Source organism: Pseudorasbora parva, chromosome 8 (assembly GCF_024679245.1).
Source record: "Pseudorasbora parva isolate DD20220531a chromosome 8, ASM2467924v1, whole genome shotgun sequence".
NCBI classification, from domain to species: domain Eukaryota; kingdom Metazoa; phylum Chordata; class Actinopteri; order Cypriniformes; family Gobionidae; genus Pseudorasbora; species Pseudorasbora parva.
The window spans coordinates 38,428,036-38,445,219 of NC_090179.1; the positions used below are offsets into that span (position 1 = coordinate 38,428,036).

General features: G+C 37.6%; 1 protein-coding gene across 3 annotated transcripts in view; it reads left to right on the forward strand.

Annotated features, from left to right (window-relative positions):
* cadm1b (cell adhesion molecule 1b) overlaps positions 1 to 17,184 on the forward strand; it is a 255,542-nt gene that overhangs the window by 133,141 nt on the left and 105,217 nt on the right. For 2 of the 3 annotated variants that reach the window (XM_067451163.1, XM_067451165.1), the window contains exon 2: positions 13,168 to 13,185. The exons of the other annotated variant lie outside the window; for it this stretch is intronic. In XM_067451163.1, the coding sequence (XP_067307264.1) occupies positions 13,168 to 13,185 (18 nt within the window). The remainder of the gene's footprint in view (positions 1 to 13,167; positions 13,186 to 17,184) is intronic. 3 annotated transcript variants of the gene reach the window in all.

Genomic DNA, 17,184 nt, shown 5'->3' on the forward strand with positions numbered 1-17,184 from the left:
GTTTGATGACGCAAAGTGTGTGCGCAGCATCTTGGGAGATGTGGTCTTCTCATCACAGCCGGTGAAAAATAGGACTCGGGCAGAAATCACGTTCATGCATGCGGTTATTAACGTTACTGTAGTCTAAAGCAGAGCAGGACCGAGTGTTATGGACCTGAGCACGGCTGCTGGAGCGATTGTTAAACAAATACCCGCCTCGCGAATACCGGGACTTTTATTATGACGGGACGGGACTCATTTGCCGGGCGCCTGCACAGATCCGCTCTTCCGGTTATGATTTTATGGTAATGGAGCTCTGTTTATCATATTAGATACATTTAAGTGTGTTTAAAACGATGTTATGACGTTACTCCGTGCGTTCAGTTGTTCACACTGCTAAGAATAAAGCGCTCCTGCCAAATAAAAGCCGAAACCGAGGGTAACGCAGATATGACGCAATTGACAGGCGACTCTCTCAAATGCAATGCTGCAACGTCCCTGTCCTTAGTTAAAATAGCAATTTTCTCACAATTTACAAATAGTTGGAAACATCTGGGATATTGTAGGTACTCAACTGAACAAAATATATAACACTGGCCTAGTGGTTTTTGGATATTTTACTGCAAAAATACTACATAGTTCACCTTTAACTAACATTACCAAAAACATTATACTTTCTGTACCAAATCTATCTATCGCTCAGTCTTAGTTAATGCATTAAATAATGAGACCTTATATTAATTTGTTACCTGTTGTTCTTTATAGGCTAATTCTTTTGCACTTTAATCTTTTTGAAAATCTTACTTTTACAGCGCTGGAAAAAATGAAGAGACCACTTAACATTGATTTCTCTTAATTTTTTTTCCAGAGCTGTATATATTTTTGGTGCATTATTGTATTTAAACATGTTATTTTTGTTATTACAAAAATAGTTCTTAAAGCTGTAATGCAATGACAACACTTTTTTTGCAACTTATTTCAATATTGTGATAATATCGTATATCGTGATAAAAGCTTCGCAATTAATCGCAACATGAAAAATTGATATCGGCACATGCCTAACTGTGGCCTTCATATGTATAATAAATATACAGAAAACTGAATAACGTTATCAAACACTTTACAGTCTTAATATAACAATTATTCAAATTTAAAAAAACAAATCTGTTCTGTGAACTTTATCAAGTGAAAAGATGAAATCAACAGAACAATTGGTTCATGCGTTAGTCACCGTTACATCCCATCGCTCAAAATATCTCTTCAGAAGTCATAAGGACCTTTTTATGGCACTTTTATGGTACATCAACCTTTTTTTCCCTCTCATTTTGTGTTCCACAAAAGAAAGATAGTCATACGGGTTTGCAGTGACATTAGGGTGAGTAAATGATTACAGTGAAAATGTCAAATGATGTAGTATGTGATTATTGTATTTAGTATTTGCAAACTAGTTTTAAAACCATAACTATGATATTGGTTTTAGTCTCTGAATTATATTTCCTTAGAGGGATTTTTAGCATGCGGTCTCCACAGCACAAGGTGAATCATTAAGCTGACATGCAGTTTGTCAGGCAACTTGTTTGCGTCATCACGTCCTCTATGATGCATGGAGAATGGAGCTCGCTCGCACTCCGGAAACGTTAAGTGACTGAGTGTCATTTATTCTTTTAATATAGCATAACATTTCCTGCCATTCGTTACAAATGGGTGAGCATCGGAATACTGAGTGTACACATCATTTAGTTATAATTCAGAATGATTTTAATTCGGACACAATGCAGCGTGCCACTGTTTAATATTCATATGCGTCCTAGCCATAAGCCTTTGAGACATGGGCTCAGGTGTAAAATAACAGGCCTGTTTGTGGGAGAGGAATGCCACTCAGTCAATGAATGCCCTTGATGAGGAAACATGCTTTGGAAATATGAAAACTGAGCATTGCTTAAAGGGATAGTTGACCCCAAAATGAAAATCATCCTATGATTTACTTGCCCTAAAACCATCCTAGTATATGACATTCTTCTTTCAGATGAATACAATCAGAGTTATATTAAAAATATATATAATTTCTCTTCCGAGCTCTTCCGTCCTGATTTTGAAGTCCAAAAAAGCGCATTCATCCATCATAAAAATAATCCATATGACTCCAGGGGTTAATAAAGGCATTCTGAAGCAAAGCGGTTGGTTTTTGTAAGAGAAATATCCATATTGAAAACTTTATAAACTAAAATAACTAGCTTCCAGCAGACAGAGCCTATACAAGTCGACTCGCATCAATAGAGTGTATGTATGATGTATGATAGGAGTAGCGTAAGCTTTGACGCCTCTCATGGTTCAAACAGGAGCTTGGCAACAAACTCAAGCTCCTCTTCTCTTATATCAAAATCCTCTGACATTTCTCTTTAAAAATTCTTGTTTTAGACTTCTAATTCATGACCGGTGTTGGGTTTTGCTCTATCCTCTGCGCTTCTGTGTTCATCAATACGCCAAGCATCAGATCAGGGGTTACTCTTTTACCGTAAATCGATGCGTATCATTTTAAATATGGATATTTTTTCTTACACAAACGCATTGCTTCACTTCAGAAGGCCTTTATTAACCCCCCGGAGCCGTATGGATTAATTTTATGATGGATAGATGCATTTTTTTTTTAGGCTTCAATATCTTATCCTCCATTCCCTGCCATTATAAAGCTTGGAAGAGCCAGGACATTATATAATATAACTCCGATTGTGTTCGTCTGAAAGAAGAAACTCATATACACCTAGGATGGCTTGAGGGTGACTAAATCATGGGGTGAACTATCTCTTTTACGGATCCTATTTTACGCTGCCTACATAGCAATGCTTCATATGTGATGTCATATGTGAGGCCATAAGAGCCCACATTATTCTCAGGTCATCTGAAATGCGTTAAAGCATCTTTATGAGACACACTGGTCACAACACATTGTAATTATCTGTCTAGTCCCCCATCATTTTCTTGTCAGTTTGCCAGTTTCTTTCAGGAGCATGACAGCAGAAGGCCTGTAATTGGGTATATATATATATATATATATATATATATATATATATATATATATATATATATATATATATATATATATATATATATATATATATATATATATATATATATATATATATATATATATATATATAAGTAGTAAGTATATATGTAGACTATACTGTTCTATAGACCACCTTTTGATAAAGACTAAAAAGGAATATAATATAATAATTTACACACACACACGTTTGTTTTTGTGAAATGTGGGGACAATCCATAGGCGTAATGGGTTTTATACTGTCTTCTTCTTTCGGTTTTTCCATTCAGGGGTCGCCACAGCGAATCATCTGCCTCCATCTAGTCTTATCCTTTTTTGGTTTTTATACTGTACAAACTGTATTTTCAACAAAACAATAAAAACTAATTCTGTAGGATTTATAAGCATTTTGAAAAACATGGGTAATGGGTAATGTCATGGGTAATGTCCTCATATTTCACCCTCTCCTTGCAATACCCATGTAAACACACACACACACACACACACACACACACACACACACACACACACACACACACACACACACACACACACACACACACACACACACACACACACACACACACACACACACACACACACACACACACAGTTGTATTCTTCTTTTATTTGTACACAGAGGATTTGAGCAATAAATAATAATAAAATAGTTAATAAAATCAGCATTTCTTTTTTTCTTGAAATAAGTAAAGATATCTTTGTTTTATTTGTTATCCTGGGCCTGGCCAGCTATAAATTTGGTGGAATGGAACCGGTGTAGACACACGGGGAGAAATCTCAAGTCGCCTGTGAATAACAACAACTAATCAAACACTTTATTTTGCATCTCCTCAGGGGTGAGACTTCATTTTGAAAAATGGAAAGAAAAGGAAATTAAAAGAAAGAAAGTGTCAAAGCAAATATGTTATGTAGGCGGAAGGGTACTAAGGTTTTTTTATTTATTTTTTATACTAGGATTCATGTTTACTAAAGTATAACAAATACTAAAGATACATGTTATATCGGCTTCATTGGGTTATGACAACCCCATATAATGAACAGGGTTAGAAATGCATAGCTCAGCCGCTTCCATGAGGGATATTATCCAGTAAAAAGATATTATCCACTGTCAAACCAACATACTGGAAAATTATTTTCCTGCTGTTCTTGTTTTGTTTGTGACCTGCAAAAATTCAGTTTGCTTGTTTTATGGCTTGCGTTCTGTGAGCGTTTCCTAATCCCTGAGACGATAAACGCTTTTAGTCCTTTGAATCAAATAGTCCAAATGTTAGGCTACAAAACTATTATCTATTATTAAAGATTTTCCGCCCAAAATTAATCTGAAATGTAATAAAATATCATTTAAAAGCAACACTCGCATACATATCAGCAATCTTGCTTAAATATTTATTAAAAATGGGAGAAGAAAAAAAGATCAATAGGGAGAAGAAACCAGGACAATCATGTGTGAAATGATCTGATATGCTGTAAATATTGGGTTTCAAAAGGAAAGTCAGCCAGAGAGGGACCTTGACCTGCCAAAAATGGAATAAAAGTAATTATTAGCGCTCCTCGCCGTGCACATTTCCTCTGATGCTAGACAAATGAAGGCTTGGTTAGCCGAGATGTTTGCTTCATCATTCATTCCCCCCACCCACAGCTGATTGATTGCTGTGATTTTATTAAGAAAAGGAGAAGGGGAAATTGAAAAATGCTTGTTGCGGTGTGGAAACACAGCGTTGATTATAAACTCTTTGGCGAGACAAAGGCGCCACCTTTCCATTTTGTAGCCCAACAAATAGGCAGCAGGTGTTTTTGACAGGTGTCTGATTGCGCGCTACAAAAGACATTAAAAAAGCAAACAAATTGATGCATTTTTGTGCCTCTCATGGTAAATGGAGTTGGGTCTGATGGATGCTATTACCCAGGGATCTGATTGGCGGGACGTGGTGACTGAATAGCACAGGTGTTTTGGGGAGAACGGTTTGTGTATCTGTTGCGCTTAAATCGCGGTCTTCTGAAGTGTATCTGTAGAGCGGTTGACTATGGCAGTGTAATTGGTTTAACCTTTTAAATGGATAGATGATTTCCCTTAATACGACTCTTAGGATTGAATTATAATATCCATAATGAATGCAACATATGCAGCCTCTCTTGCAAATTGGAGAAACCTAAATCAGTGGTTCTCAACTGGTTTCCTTTCAGGACACCGATTGGACATCAAATAAATACAACAAAACTCTTTATAATACAAAAATACAGCACATGCCGATTTATCTTAAGGAATACAACTAATGCTGTAAACTATACTCTATATTACTACACTATTAAAGGTTTAAATTAACAACAGCAAAGTCTAAAACATTAATAGTAGTGGTTATTTACACTAAGTAAAAATAGCAGCATTTCTCAGCGATCTGCTATTTACACTAGTTAGATTTTATCTATACTTATAAATAGTGGCAGATACTGTTTGCTCCTCAGTGTTATTGTACATTAAACATTATGCAATAATAACAGGCAATAATGAGTGTATTTGGGGGTTAAAATTATTTAATGAATGGCACCTTATTGGGACAATAAAGCCCTCCCTAAACCTCCCCCTAACTGATAAACAGCATAAACACACATTATTATTGAAAATAAATGCCTTTCTGATCTGACATGTGATGGGAAAAGGGATTAGAGGAGGGCCAAGTTTGATTTGCATCAAAACTTTCTGCCACACTTTACCCCTATGCTATTGCTACTGTACTCAAGCTATTGTTCTCCGTCCTTTTGTCTGGCCCAACAAGACGTCAGTGGGTGGAGTTGGTGCAAACAGCATTTGTCTGCATTTTCCACAAGGCGGGCTATTTGCACTTGGTGTTGGGTAAATAGACACTCCAAACATGGCATTCAATTGCTATTCATTTATTAATTGCCTGAAAAGCACATTCTTTAAAATGTCATGAAATGACACACTGTAAAAATTTATAAAAATATTGGACCTGGTTGCCTTAAAATTTAGTTCATTGAAATTAAAAATGTGAGTTAATACAATGAACATTTTTGAGAATCACAAACTTTATTCAAATATTATTGAAATATTTTGTAAGCATATTTGATAATTGTGTTTTGTGATGACGCAGTGAAACATGCCAAATTATGGCAATAATGATTTATCACATTTTTTATGTGGTTCAGATACTGTGCTATTTTGAGTTTCTATTTTTGAGTTTCTATTTTGAGTTTTCTTCATTGTATTAACTCAAATTTTTAATTTCAATAAACTCAACATTTTTAGGCAACCCTTTACTTACTTTTTTAATTTAAACCAACAATATGTTTTACAGTGCATGGGCATCAAGATTCCTTTAAGTAGCCAAGTTCAAGTTATAGTGTTTTTGACTATGTATATATTGTATATTCATTAGTAAATCACATTAGCAGCTAAAGTTGACCTCTGAGTTGTGTCCTGCAGATATTCAGCCCCATTTCCCCTTTAATTTCACAGTTATATTTCCAGTTATCCCGCTGAGCAGCCATATTTGTGTATTCCGACCATGAGCACAATGCTATGTGCTTCTGTCCGTTACTGTGGTGTGACTTTGAGCTTGTATGTGACCCGCTGTGCTTTCATTTAATTAAAAGGGTAGGGGTGGAGATTCAAAGTGTACCTTAACGGGGATCTGATGGAAAAATCTGTGCATGCCATGTGCGCCCAAGGACACACCATTAGGTCCCGCGACCACCACAAAGCTCTCGGTCGGAAAACTATGTCATTCTTTCCTTGATCATTTGTGAAAGTGATTCTGTGCTTTAATAGTGTCTTATAAAACTTTATATGACGCTAAAAGAAAATTTTAAACTAACCCCTTTATTACACGGTAATAATAATAATAACAAAATAAAATGTTACAGCCAAAGCATTAAATGAATTGATCATCAGCATTTACTCATCCTCGTGGTGTTAACTTGTATGCTGTCACTTTATCCGTGAGGTATGAAGGAAAAGGAGCTGGATAGTTTTGCCATGGATTAAGAATCAAGTGTTACCTGAAATAAATTAGGGCTATATTTAAAATATGAAATATAATTTATTTTGTATGTCGTGTGGGGATTAATAATGAATAAATAAAAAATGACCCCTTCTGGTGAAACGTGATTTCACCAAGAGCAACATCTTTGTTGATTATGAAACAACATTCCAATCAACTAATCATATTTGAGGGACAAGTTTACGGTTTATGTCAAGTTTAGGCTTACTACCAGGGTTAGGTTCTTCTACATCAGGGTTATCGGCCTATCAGTTCCCCCTGATTTTAGGGAGAACTTATGGGTAGGGTTAACTTTAGCAGTAGGGATAGGACTACATTTTTTGACCATACTTGGAAAATTCACTGTGAATGTTATGGTATAGCACCATGATATTTTGTGTTTTGTCTCCTGTTTCATAAACTTGTCCGTCATCAGTGTCAAGTGTGTTTTTTAAAGCAGTGAGCATAAAATGTATTAAAAACGGTGAGAAACAAATGAAAGCACCATTCGTATCGACTTGCCATGAGATCAAGCAGAAAGAGCTTCTCTCACCAGACTGCATATGTACTGATACCAGCCTCTTGGAAATGTGTGAATAGTTATCAGAGTGTGAAAAGAACCTATTCTTGCTCCGTTGCTTGCCATTTTCCACTGGATAAAGGATACACAATGATATTTATCCCAACTTAAGTCTTAAAGCTTAACCCGCACTGGTGAAATGCTTACTTTACGCAACGTCATCAATTCGATTATATTCTTCCTTTTCCCCCATAATACACTATTTCTTTATATAATCATCTCCGGTGGAGTCTGGCGGTGTGCTCCTGTCCCCGAGTCTGTCATTTGGAGCATGTGGACAGGAGGTGGATAATGAGAACATAAGGGTGAGAGGAGCTGACAGGGACATCATCCTCCCACTACGACCGACAGAACACAGGTCACAGAACAGTCACTAAACCTGCGCTCACCCACCTGGACTTCACATTATAAATGTTGGCTTTCTGGAAATCCTGAGAAAAAGCAATCAGTGACACTGACCAGAGCCTCGTCTCCAGAATCACAAGATAATTACTTCACTTTTCATGAAATGATTTAAAGAAGATTCTCACTCAAAATGCAAATATTAAAATTTAACAAGCCTATTTGTTTTGCTATGCTAAATATCTTTTGTTTTTATGTTCAGTTACCAGTTCTTACAAGGAATGAAAAAAAAATGATATATACAATGATCGGTCTGAATCCTCGATTCTGATTGATTGGAAGGAGTGCAATAAGTAAGCTATAAAGTACGAGAGGCTGTGCTGTACGGCCTAAGGCCATTGTTGGGCACAATGTTTTCTCACGATATAGGACTAGCCTCAGGTGCCTTATTGATTTAATAAAATGGTTACCACACAATACAAATTTTAAAGCCAAAATAAATCAATGTAAATTCAATAAATTAATACAAATCAATAAATCAAAATGTATCAATGCAACTTTCATGACGTAAAATCACTAAAAGCTTTTCTTCTGCTGAAAAAAAAGAAAAAAGAAGTGAACGGCAACCACTGATTTATATAAATGTTCTATGCATTCTATACAAATGCATTGCTGTCAGGATCAGGACACGGAAAAACCCCTTAACTGTTAAAAAGACAAGATATTGTCTTTAGCCGACATTCAATCAGATTTTTTATTATGAATATAGGACTGATATGTTTATGTTGCTAAGAGTGGTTGCTAAGGGTGTTGTGTAGTGACACACGAGGTGTTTCTCAATGCCAAGGATGCTTCCTTGGAAGGACTGATCCTTCCAAGTCACTTCCTTCAGAGGCTAGGCGAGGCTCCTCTTTAGCATTCGGAGAACACGTAAATGGAACAGGCTAGCAAGTGCACGTCATTGCGTCATTACGTGAGTGAAAAGGTCCGTTGGCCATCAATAACATTATGTGTAACGTTATTTGTATATATTTTTCAATATACCACTACATATGGCTGTCCCCTCAAATAGTGCCCTATTTTAGGAAATAACATTCTATAGTATTTACACACTAATGTCATTCCAAATGTGAGATGTTTTATTTCATTTGAATAGACCATTTCAGAATGTTTGTAAACAGTCGGCTCCAGATATTTCCGGGTGGCAGAACGCGAGCGGCTTCTACTAACAAACTGAAGAGATCCAGCCGCTACTGTAAACAGTTACAGAGTTAAGAACATTGTTGTTGATTAAAGTTGAAACTATGATGAAAACGTGTTGTGTTTGGGGTTACGCCGTCCGATATACATCAAAAGGTGTAGGATTGTATCGATTTCCTTCAGAAAAAAGTAAATGTATCCAGCAAAACCTGTGGGTGAGGAGGCTAAAGCGAGTGGACGTCGTCAAAAGTGGTGCTACAGAGAAGTATTCTCAAAAAGGTCCATCGACCAAATCATAGCAGAGCATAATTATCTTCAGCTGGGGAAATTCGAGACTAATATTAGTATATTTTAGATCTCTTTTAAAGAGCGAACTTATTGCCAGTCACTGCCTGAAGTAAAGGTATAGAGACAGAACTTCTAGTGTCATGTAGGCTACTGATCGAATGTCAATAGAAGAAATAGGAAACGCAAAACATAATTGTAGGCTGATGGATGATTGATGCGTGAACCACACTGGCTTCATCATCACCGCGAGTTAAGTTTGAGTGAATGCCTAACGTTAGCGGAGTAGCGCTAGTCTACAGTAGGGATGCACCGAATCCAGGATTCGGGTTCGGCCGAATATTGGGCTTTTTGACTGGGCTCGGTTTCTGCCGAACCTTAGAATTTTTTTTCACCGAACCCGCTTGCACTACGCAATACTGGTCAATGATGCCACAGTTGATTATGGCAACGTGTTTACTAGGTGGACCGTTCGAATGCAGTAGGCTGTAAGAAAGTGAAAATAAAACTTGTGAACAGAAAATGTGTTGTTTGGCAGTACTTTCAGTCACAAGAAGGCAATTCAAGTCGAGCTATATGTTCAATTTGCAATGCCGATTTGTCTCGTGGTGGCAATAACCAGTCCCTCAGACTAGAAATAAACTAATATCTTGAAGTATATCTTGTAACTCCAACAGTTCACTGAACTGAGACATGTTTTGCTGTGAGAACCGGTGAGCTGAGATACTGCATGCGTGATAGCGTCGTCTTGAACAGAACTGTTTCTCTCGGAGTGGGACGGCTGCTGTTTCTCTCGGAAAACTGATGCTGATAATATATGAGCACGGGTGAACCAAGGATTTGTGTGAGTTTATTTAATCTGTGTAAAACATCAGTGTTTGCACGACAGTATTGAGTGCTTTTGCAAAACAAGAATTAAAAAACGTATCCAAGATGACGATGATGACAATAATACTTATTACTATACTAGGTTTTGATTACAAATACTTTATATGAATGTGTTTAAATGTATTTTCATCCGCCGGGATGATAGAAATGACGTCAATACATAAGGACGTAAAAGAAGCGGTGATCCGTTTTTTTTAACCGGTTCAATGAAACGAACTGTCCGAAAGAACCGGTTCGCGGAAAAGAACTGAACTTCCCATCCGAGAGAATAAGAGTTGTGAATGAAGGAATCTACAGACAGCAATACGGCACAGTCATCCTGGCATAATGTTGCCTTATTTTTAAATTTAAATTAAATTAAAAATACACTGCTGTAGACATTATGTCATTAATGTGTTTACTGTGATAATGGACTGAGGATGGGAGTTGGATTCGGTATTCGGTTTCGGATTCGGCAGAATCTTAACCAGTGGATTCGGTATTTGGCCGAACCTCAAAAATCTAGATTCGGTGCATCCCTAGTCTACAGCACGCTATCCTTTTGACCGTCAGAAGCTCACGTCTGTGCCATCTGATCCGACCCCGACCAAGCAACAGAAAACCATCATAGCCTTTTTAGTTAGATAACAGGGAAACAGACCACCTACGATAGCTTAACATAAGTCAAACAGCAACAGTCACTAAAATAACTACTCAATGGTAGGCTGAGGCTCATTTCAAAATTATGGTATTAGACTAGCGCTACATCTACTGGAGCAAGGTTAGGCATTTCATGTTTTACTATCTCCTGAATTAATTAATCAGTCCCTCAATAATCATGTTAACTATGTCTGAATCCCAAGCAATTTACTAGCATTGCCATAGGAACGCTTCGGCTTTTGCCACCCGGAAGAACGTTTATTTCTGTTGTGACGTCACAGTGAATTGTCGTATACATCTGAGATATCTTGGCCACTCTTTTCAGTGTAATGAAATTGAATCAGGGGCCAGTTCCATAAAAATGTAAATATTTTTTTTTGTCCACTGAAAAAAGAAAGTCACACAGATTTGGAATGACATAAAAGTAAAGTAATTGATGACAAAATGTTCATTTTTAGGGTTCCCAAAAAGGAGCAATAGGATTTAGTCGTGCCCTGAAATCGTTGTTATAACATATTGCACAACTGGTGTTTGAGAGGAATCAGCTTTCAAAATCGTCCTTTTTGAAGGATGCCTTGCTAGCATAGCTGTCTACACTCGGATGGCATCAAATGGGCTTCTGCTGAAATCTGACCATCAATATCTTGTAAGAAGACTGACAGCAGTGACATCTAATCACTGCCCTACTGACATGCCATAACTCCCGTCTGATACACGTCAGGCTGAGGAGCTTATTGACACGAGGATCCTCTATTTATAGTGCTGTATGTCTGCTGTGAGTGCCTGGATGAATCTAGAAGACTTTTACATTACTCATTAGCCTCATGCTGTTTATCATACACTGTATCCATATTAAATGATCTGCTTACATCTTCAAACGCCTGTGATCGTGAATATGGTGATTATGGACATCTTTCCCAGTATATCAGATATCTTTAATTATGATAATGCTAGTTCTCAGTGCTGTTTTTAGGCTTAGACGAACTAGGTGGTCGCCTAGGGCGCCATCAGTGGGGCGGGGGTGGGGTTATCAGTGGGTTAAAGCTTTTTTTAACCACACAATAAAGCTAAATTCGAAGGAAAATCTAAATAAAAATGTATATATATATTAAAACATTCTTATCTAAATAGAGTAGGATTATTTTAGCTGACTAAAATTTAAACCATACATTTTTTTTTACTTGAAAAATAAAATAAAATAAAAATAAATAAATATTTTATATATATATATATATATAAAATATATATATATATATATATATATATATATATATATATATATATATAATATGTGTGTTTGTGTATATATATAATATGTATATATAATATATAAAGCTGCTTGACTATTTAATTCACTATTGAATTGTGCAGAATTATACTGAAAATAATAAATAACTGAACTAAATTAATAATATTTAACTGAAATTAAAATGTAACTGGACAAAAATATTAATAAACAGGATCTTTAAAAAACTAAATCAGTCAGTGTCAAATTAACCATTTCAATATTTATCAATTATATTGAAATGCATTATATTTATTTAAAATTTGCCCCTAATTAAGTATTATCAAAAGTTATGTTTAATTAGATATGACATTTGATATGTGAAGAAAACATAAACGGGTAAACGTTATTTTATCAAATGACACAATGTAAAATTATTGTTTTTATCACTGTTGAATTGTGCAGAATTATTAAACTCGACCACCAGCAAAGATGCCACACAATAGTTCTCAAAAGTTATACAGTTATACATTTTAGAAAGTGATGCTGAATGTTTGCATCCCCCAAAAATGTACGTGCACTTTACATACAGATCCCAGTGAATATAAATGAGATCACCTTGCCTTTTCAGCCAATATTTCTCTTGTCTTTCTGCTCTGCCTGTGATGTCCAGCAGTAGAAACTTTTATAGCTCTCTTTCTTCTACAACAGTCTCCTTGACTTTGACAGGGAAGGCAGTTTGCCATCAAAAAAGGACAGTGTAACACACCACTTGAAGGAAATGCTAATGCAGGAAAGAAAGAACTGTGTGATCTTACCCAGTAGTGTCATGTCATCTTACATATGCTACGGAAAGATTAAAATCCAGACCTGAATGAAATGTGGTGCATGCAAAGTATCTGATGAAGTGAAAAGTGAGTTTTCTGCTTTAACACGATGTGTCCTGTTTCTCCTTCCGCTTGCTCAGGAGCTGCTCAGATATCAGGTACTGCTCTTCCTCTTCCATCTGATCACATCACCTTCGCATGTTGTTTTCCAGTTTGCATGGTTTGATATTTGGCCTTTCAGGCAGCCTGCATGTTTTTTTTTTCTTTTCTACCTACCTTTCTACTTTGTCTGCTTTCTTTCCAATCTCTCTGTTATTGACATACCTGAAGTTTCTCATCAAACTGCTTGCGCAATATTAAAACACCCAGGACCAGGTTCATTTCAGATTGAACTTGTGGTTGATTTACACAAGACTTATCTTTTTGCACCATTACAGTCATGTGTACAGTTCCTGTGCAATTTTGGGAACTTTTAGTCTAAGCCAGGGGTGTAAAGAGTAATTTTTTTACTTCAGAATTCATTCCTGCTATTTTTACTTTTCCTGAGTACTTTTGAAACTTGTAACTTTTACTCCATTACAACTTTTTTTTCCTGTGTATTAACATGCATGGATTAATTGTTCACCCTAAGACCTGTAAAGTGCTAACAAAGTAAATAAGGTTGATTTTGATTCCATGAAGACTTTTAAGGCCCAGAAAGGCAGTAAAGAGATCGTCAAAACAGTCCATGTGGCTCCAGTGGTTCATCCTTTATATTATGAAGTGATGAGAATACTTTATGTGCATAAAAAAAACACAAAAATTCGACAATCTCTTCTCTTCTGTGTCACTCTCCTACACGATTCACAGAAGCACCACAACGCGTGCATGTGATCATGGGACTGTGCTCAGCCAATAGTGAGCCACCGTTCTGCCGTAGAACTCGTTGAATAACCATAGTTGAACCATTGTTAAAGAAAGTCTTTTTTTTCCCTTCTTTTTTTGCGCATGAAAAGTATTCTTGCTGCTTCACAACATTAAGGTTGAACCATTGTAGTTACATGCACTATTTTAATGATGCCTTTCTGGGCCTTAAAAGTGTTTATTAGGTTGCAGTCTATTGAGAAAAAACTGATATGAGATGACATGAGGGTGAGTCGTTGATGGCTCAGGTGTAAAACATAGCATTATTCTTGATGATCCACACCAGGGATGGAAATTAGCACCACCAGCCAAATGCGGGTGATTGAGTTGTGGCTGGTAAACTCGCTTCACCTACCGGCCACATGGCGGGTAAATAAAAAAAGCATACTGTTTCACCTCTTTGTAAACTTTGTTAAATGCATGCGAGTGCTGCGGTGTGTTTGAATATGACCATTTTGTTTTCTCCTTCATCCCCTACGTGTAGTGCCAAAAGACGCGAATGAGAACTTGCGCACTGTAAGAAGATCTGTCTCTGTGCATCATCCGAAAGCGTGCACGTCTCACAGCGCGCAAATATTGAGTTCTCTTTCAAGTTTTGCGCTTAAACGGACAAACTTACACAAAATATGTCAACATGTCCATCTTGATAGGGATCCAAGCATGCATAGTCTATACAGGTCTTTCTCAAAAACTTAGCATATTGTGATTATTTTCCATAATGTAATGATAAAAATTCAACTTTCATATATTTTAGATTCATTGCACACCAACTGAAATATTTCAAGTCTTTTATTGTTTTAATACTGATGATTTTGGCATACAGCTCATGAAAACCCAAAATTCCTATCTCAAAAAATTAGCATATCATGAAAAGGTTCAATAAACGAGCTATTAAAGCAACACTAGGTAACTTTTCAACCTTCATAATATATTTTCAAGACTCTTGTGATGATAAATCAACTTACAATAGGTTGAATGACACGTCTGCCATAGCCTGATGGGGTCTGTATCATTTTTAATCGTACTTTTAAACTTCGGGTATCGGGTAGTAACCCGAGAAAAAAAAAGAACTACAAAATTCGACTGCTTTACGGCATATACGTCACTTCCACCAACACACACACTTCCTTACATTCGGACGTGTGAGCCCAACTTTGTTCGTCGGATAATATAGTCATGTCCGAAGCAGCAGAGACAGATAAGAAAGAAAAGGTTTTGTTGGAGGAAAGCCATAAGAGGAAATGAAAAAGTGATGGGATTAAAGGCAGGACGAGGATCAAAATTTGACCAGCGTTTGCTCGTTGGCGTGAGCTGAAGGAGGCGTGCCCGACCGATGCTGTCATGCTTGTTACGGTGAGCTACCACTCAAACATTGAATTGAAGTATCATATAGATTCTGTAAAACGGTAACCAATAGACTACTATAATGACGCTGGCTTGTAAACGTGAGCATCGTGATTATTTGGTGTTTGAAAAAAATAAAACCCATGAAATTATTTTCATATGACATGCTGAAACATATGCCACTGACTGTAACGTTACCTGGGATGAAGACATTTCACACGCGACGCCAGAAGAACTCCTCCTGCAGTGTTCAGGGGAACTGTTAGTGCTGCACCGACCCGCGGGACGCTTTTATGAAGTTATTTGGCTGTATATATTTTTACAACCCGCCGCGCACCCGCGACCATTAAATAGACATATGGGGTTATGAGACGAGCCACGCATCTCTAGTTCAGGGCTATCAGGGTTGTCATGTCAACAAATGCATGCGCGATGGCATCCCCTGTTGTAGGATGACAGCTCTTACGACAGTTGTTGAGGACATTATTTTTTCCAAACTGTAGGGGGACCCCGAGAGCAAAAGTAGCCAAGTGCGGCTTTAACATAATCATCTGAATCAACTAATTAACTCTAAACACCTGCAAAAGATTCCTGAGGCTTTTAAAAACTCCCAGCCTGGTTCATTACTCAAAACCGCAATCATGGGTAAGACTGCCGACCCGACCCTGTGCAGAAGGCCATCACTGACACTCTCAAGCGAGAGGGTAAGACACAGAAAGAAATTTCTGAACGAATAGGCTGTTCCCAGAGTGCTGTATCAAGGCACCTCAGTCTGTGGGAAGAAAAAAGTGTGGCAAAAAACGCTGCACAATGAGAAGAAGTGACCGGACCCTGAGGAAGATTGTGGAGAAGGACCGATCCCAGACCTTGGGGGACCTGCGGAAGCAGTGGACTGAGTCTGGAGTAGAAACATCCAGAGCCACCGTGCACAGGCGTGTGCAGGAAATGGCCTACAGGTGCCGCATTCCCCAGGTCAAGCCACTTTTGAACCAGAAACAGCGGCAGAAGCGCCTGACCTGGGCTACAGAGAAGCAGCACTGGACTGTTGCTAAAATTTTGCATGTAATTCGGAAATCAAGGTGCCAGAGTCTGGAGGAAGACTGGGGAGAAGGAAATGCCAAAATGCCTGAAGTCCAGTGTCAAGTACCCACAGTCAGTGATGGTCTGGGGTGCCATGTCAGCTGCTGGTGTTGGTCCACTGTGTTTTATCAAGGGCAGGGTCAATGCAGCTAGCTATCAGGAGATTTTGGAGCACTTCATGCCTCCATCTGCTGAAAAGCTTTATGGAGATGAAGATTTGGTTTTTCAGCATGACCTGGCACCTGCTCACAGTGCCAAAACCACTGGTAGATGGTTTACTGACCATGGTATTACTGTGCTCAATTGGCCTGCCAACTCTCCTGACCTGAACCCCATAGAGAATCTGTGGGATATTGTGAAGAGAAAGTTGAGACGCAAGACCCAACACTCTGGATGAGTTTAAGGCCGCTATCGAAGCATCCTGGGCCTCCATAACACCTCAGCACTGCCACAGGCTGATCGCCTCCATGCCACGCCGCATTGAAGCAGTCATTTCTGCAAAAGGATTCCCCACCAAGTATTGAGTGCATAACTGAACATAATTATTTGAAGTTTGACTTTTTTTTGTATTAAAAACACTTTTCTTTTATTGGTTGGGTGAAATATGCTCATTTTTGGAATATGCTAATTGTAATGCTAAATATGCTTAGATTTTCTGGGGGTTTTGGGTTTTCATGAGCTGTATGCCAAAATCATCAGTATTAAAACAATAAAAGACTTGAAATATTTCAGTTGGTGTGCAATGAATCTAAAATATATGAAAGTTTAATTTTGATCATTACATTATGGGAAATAATGAACTTTTATCACATATGCTAAATTTTTGAGAA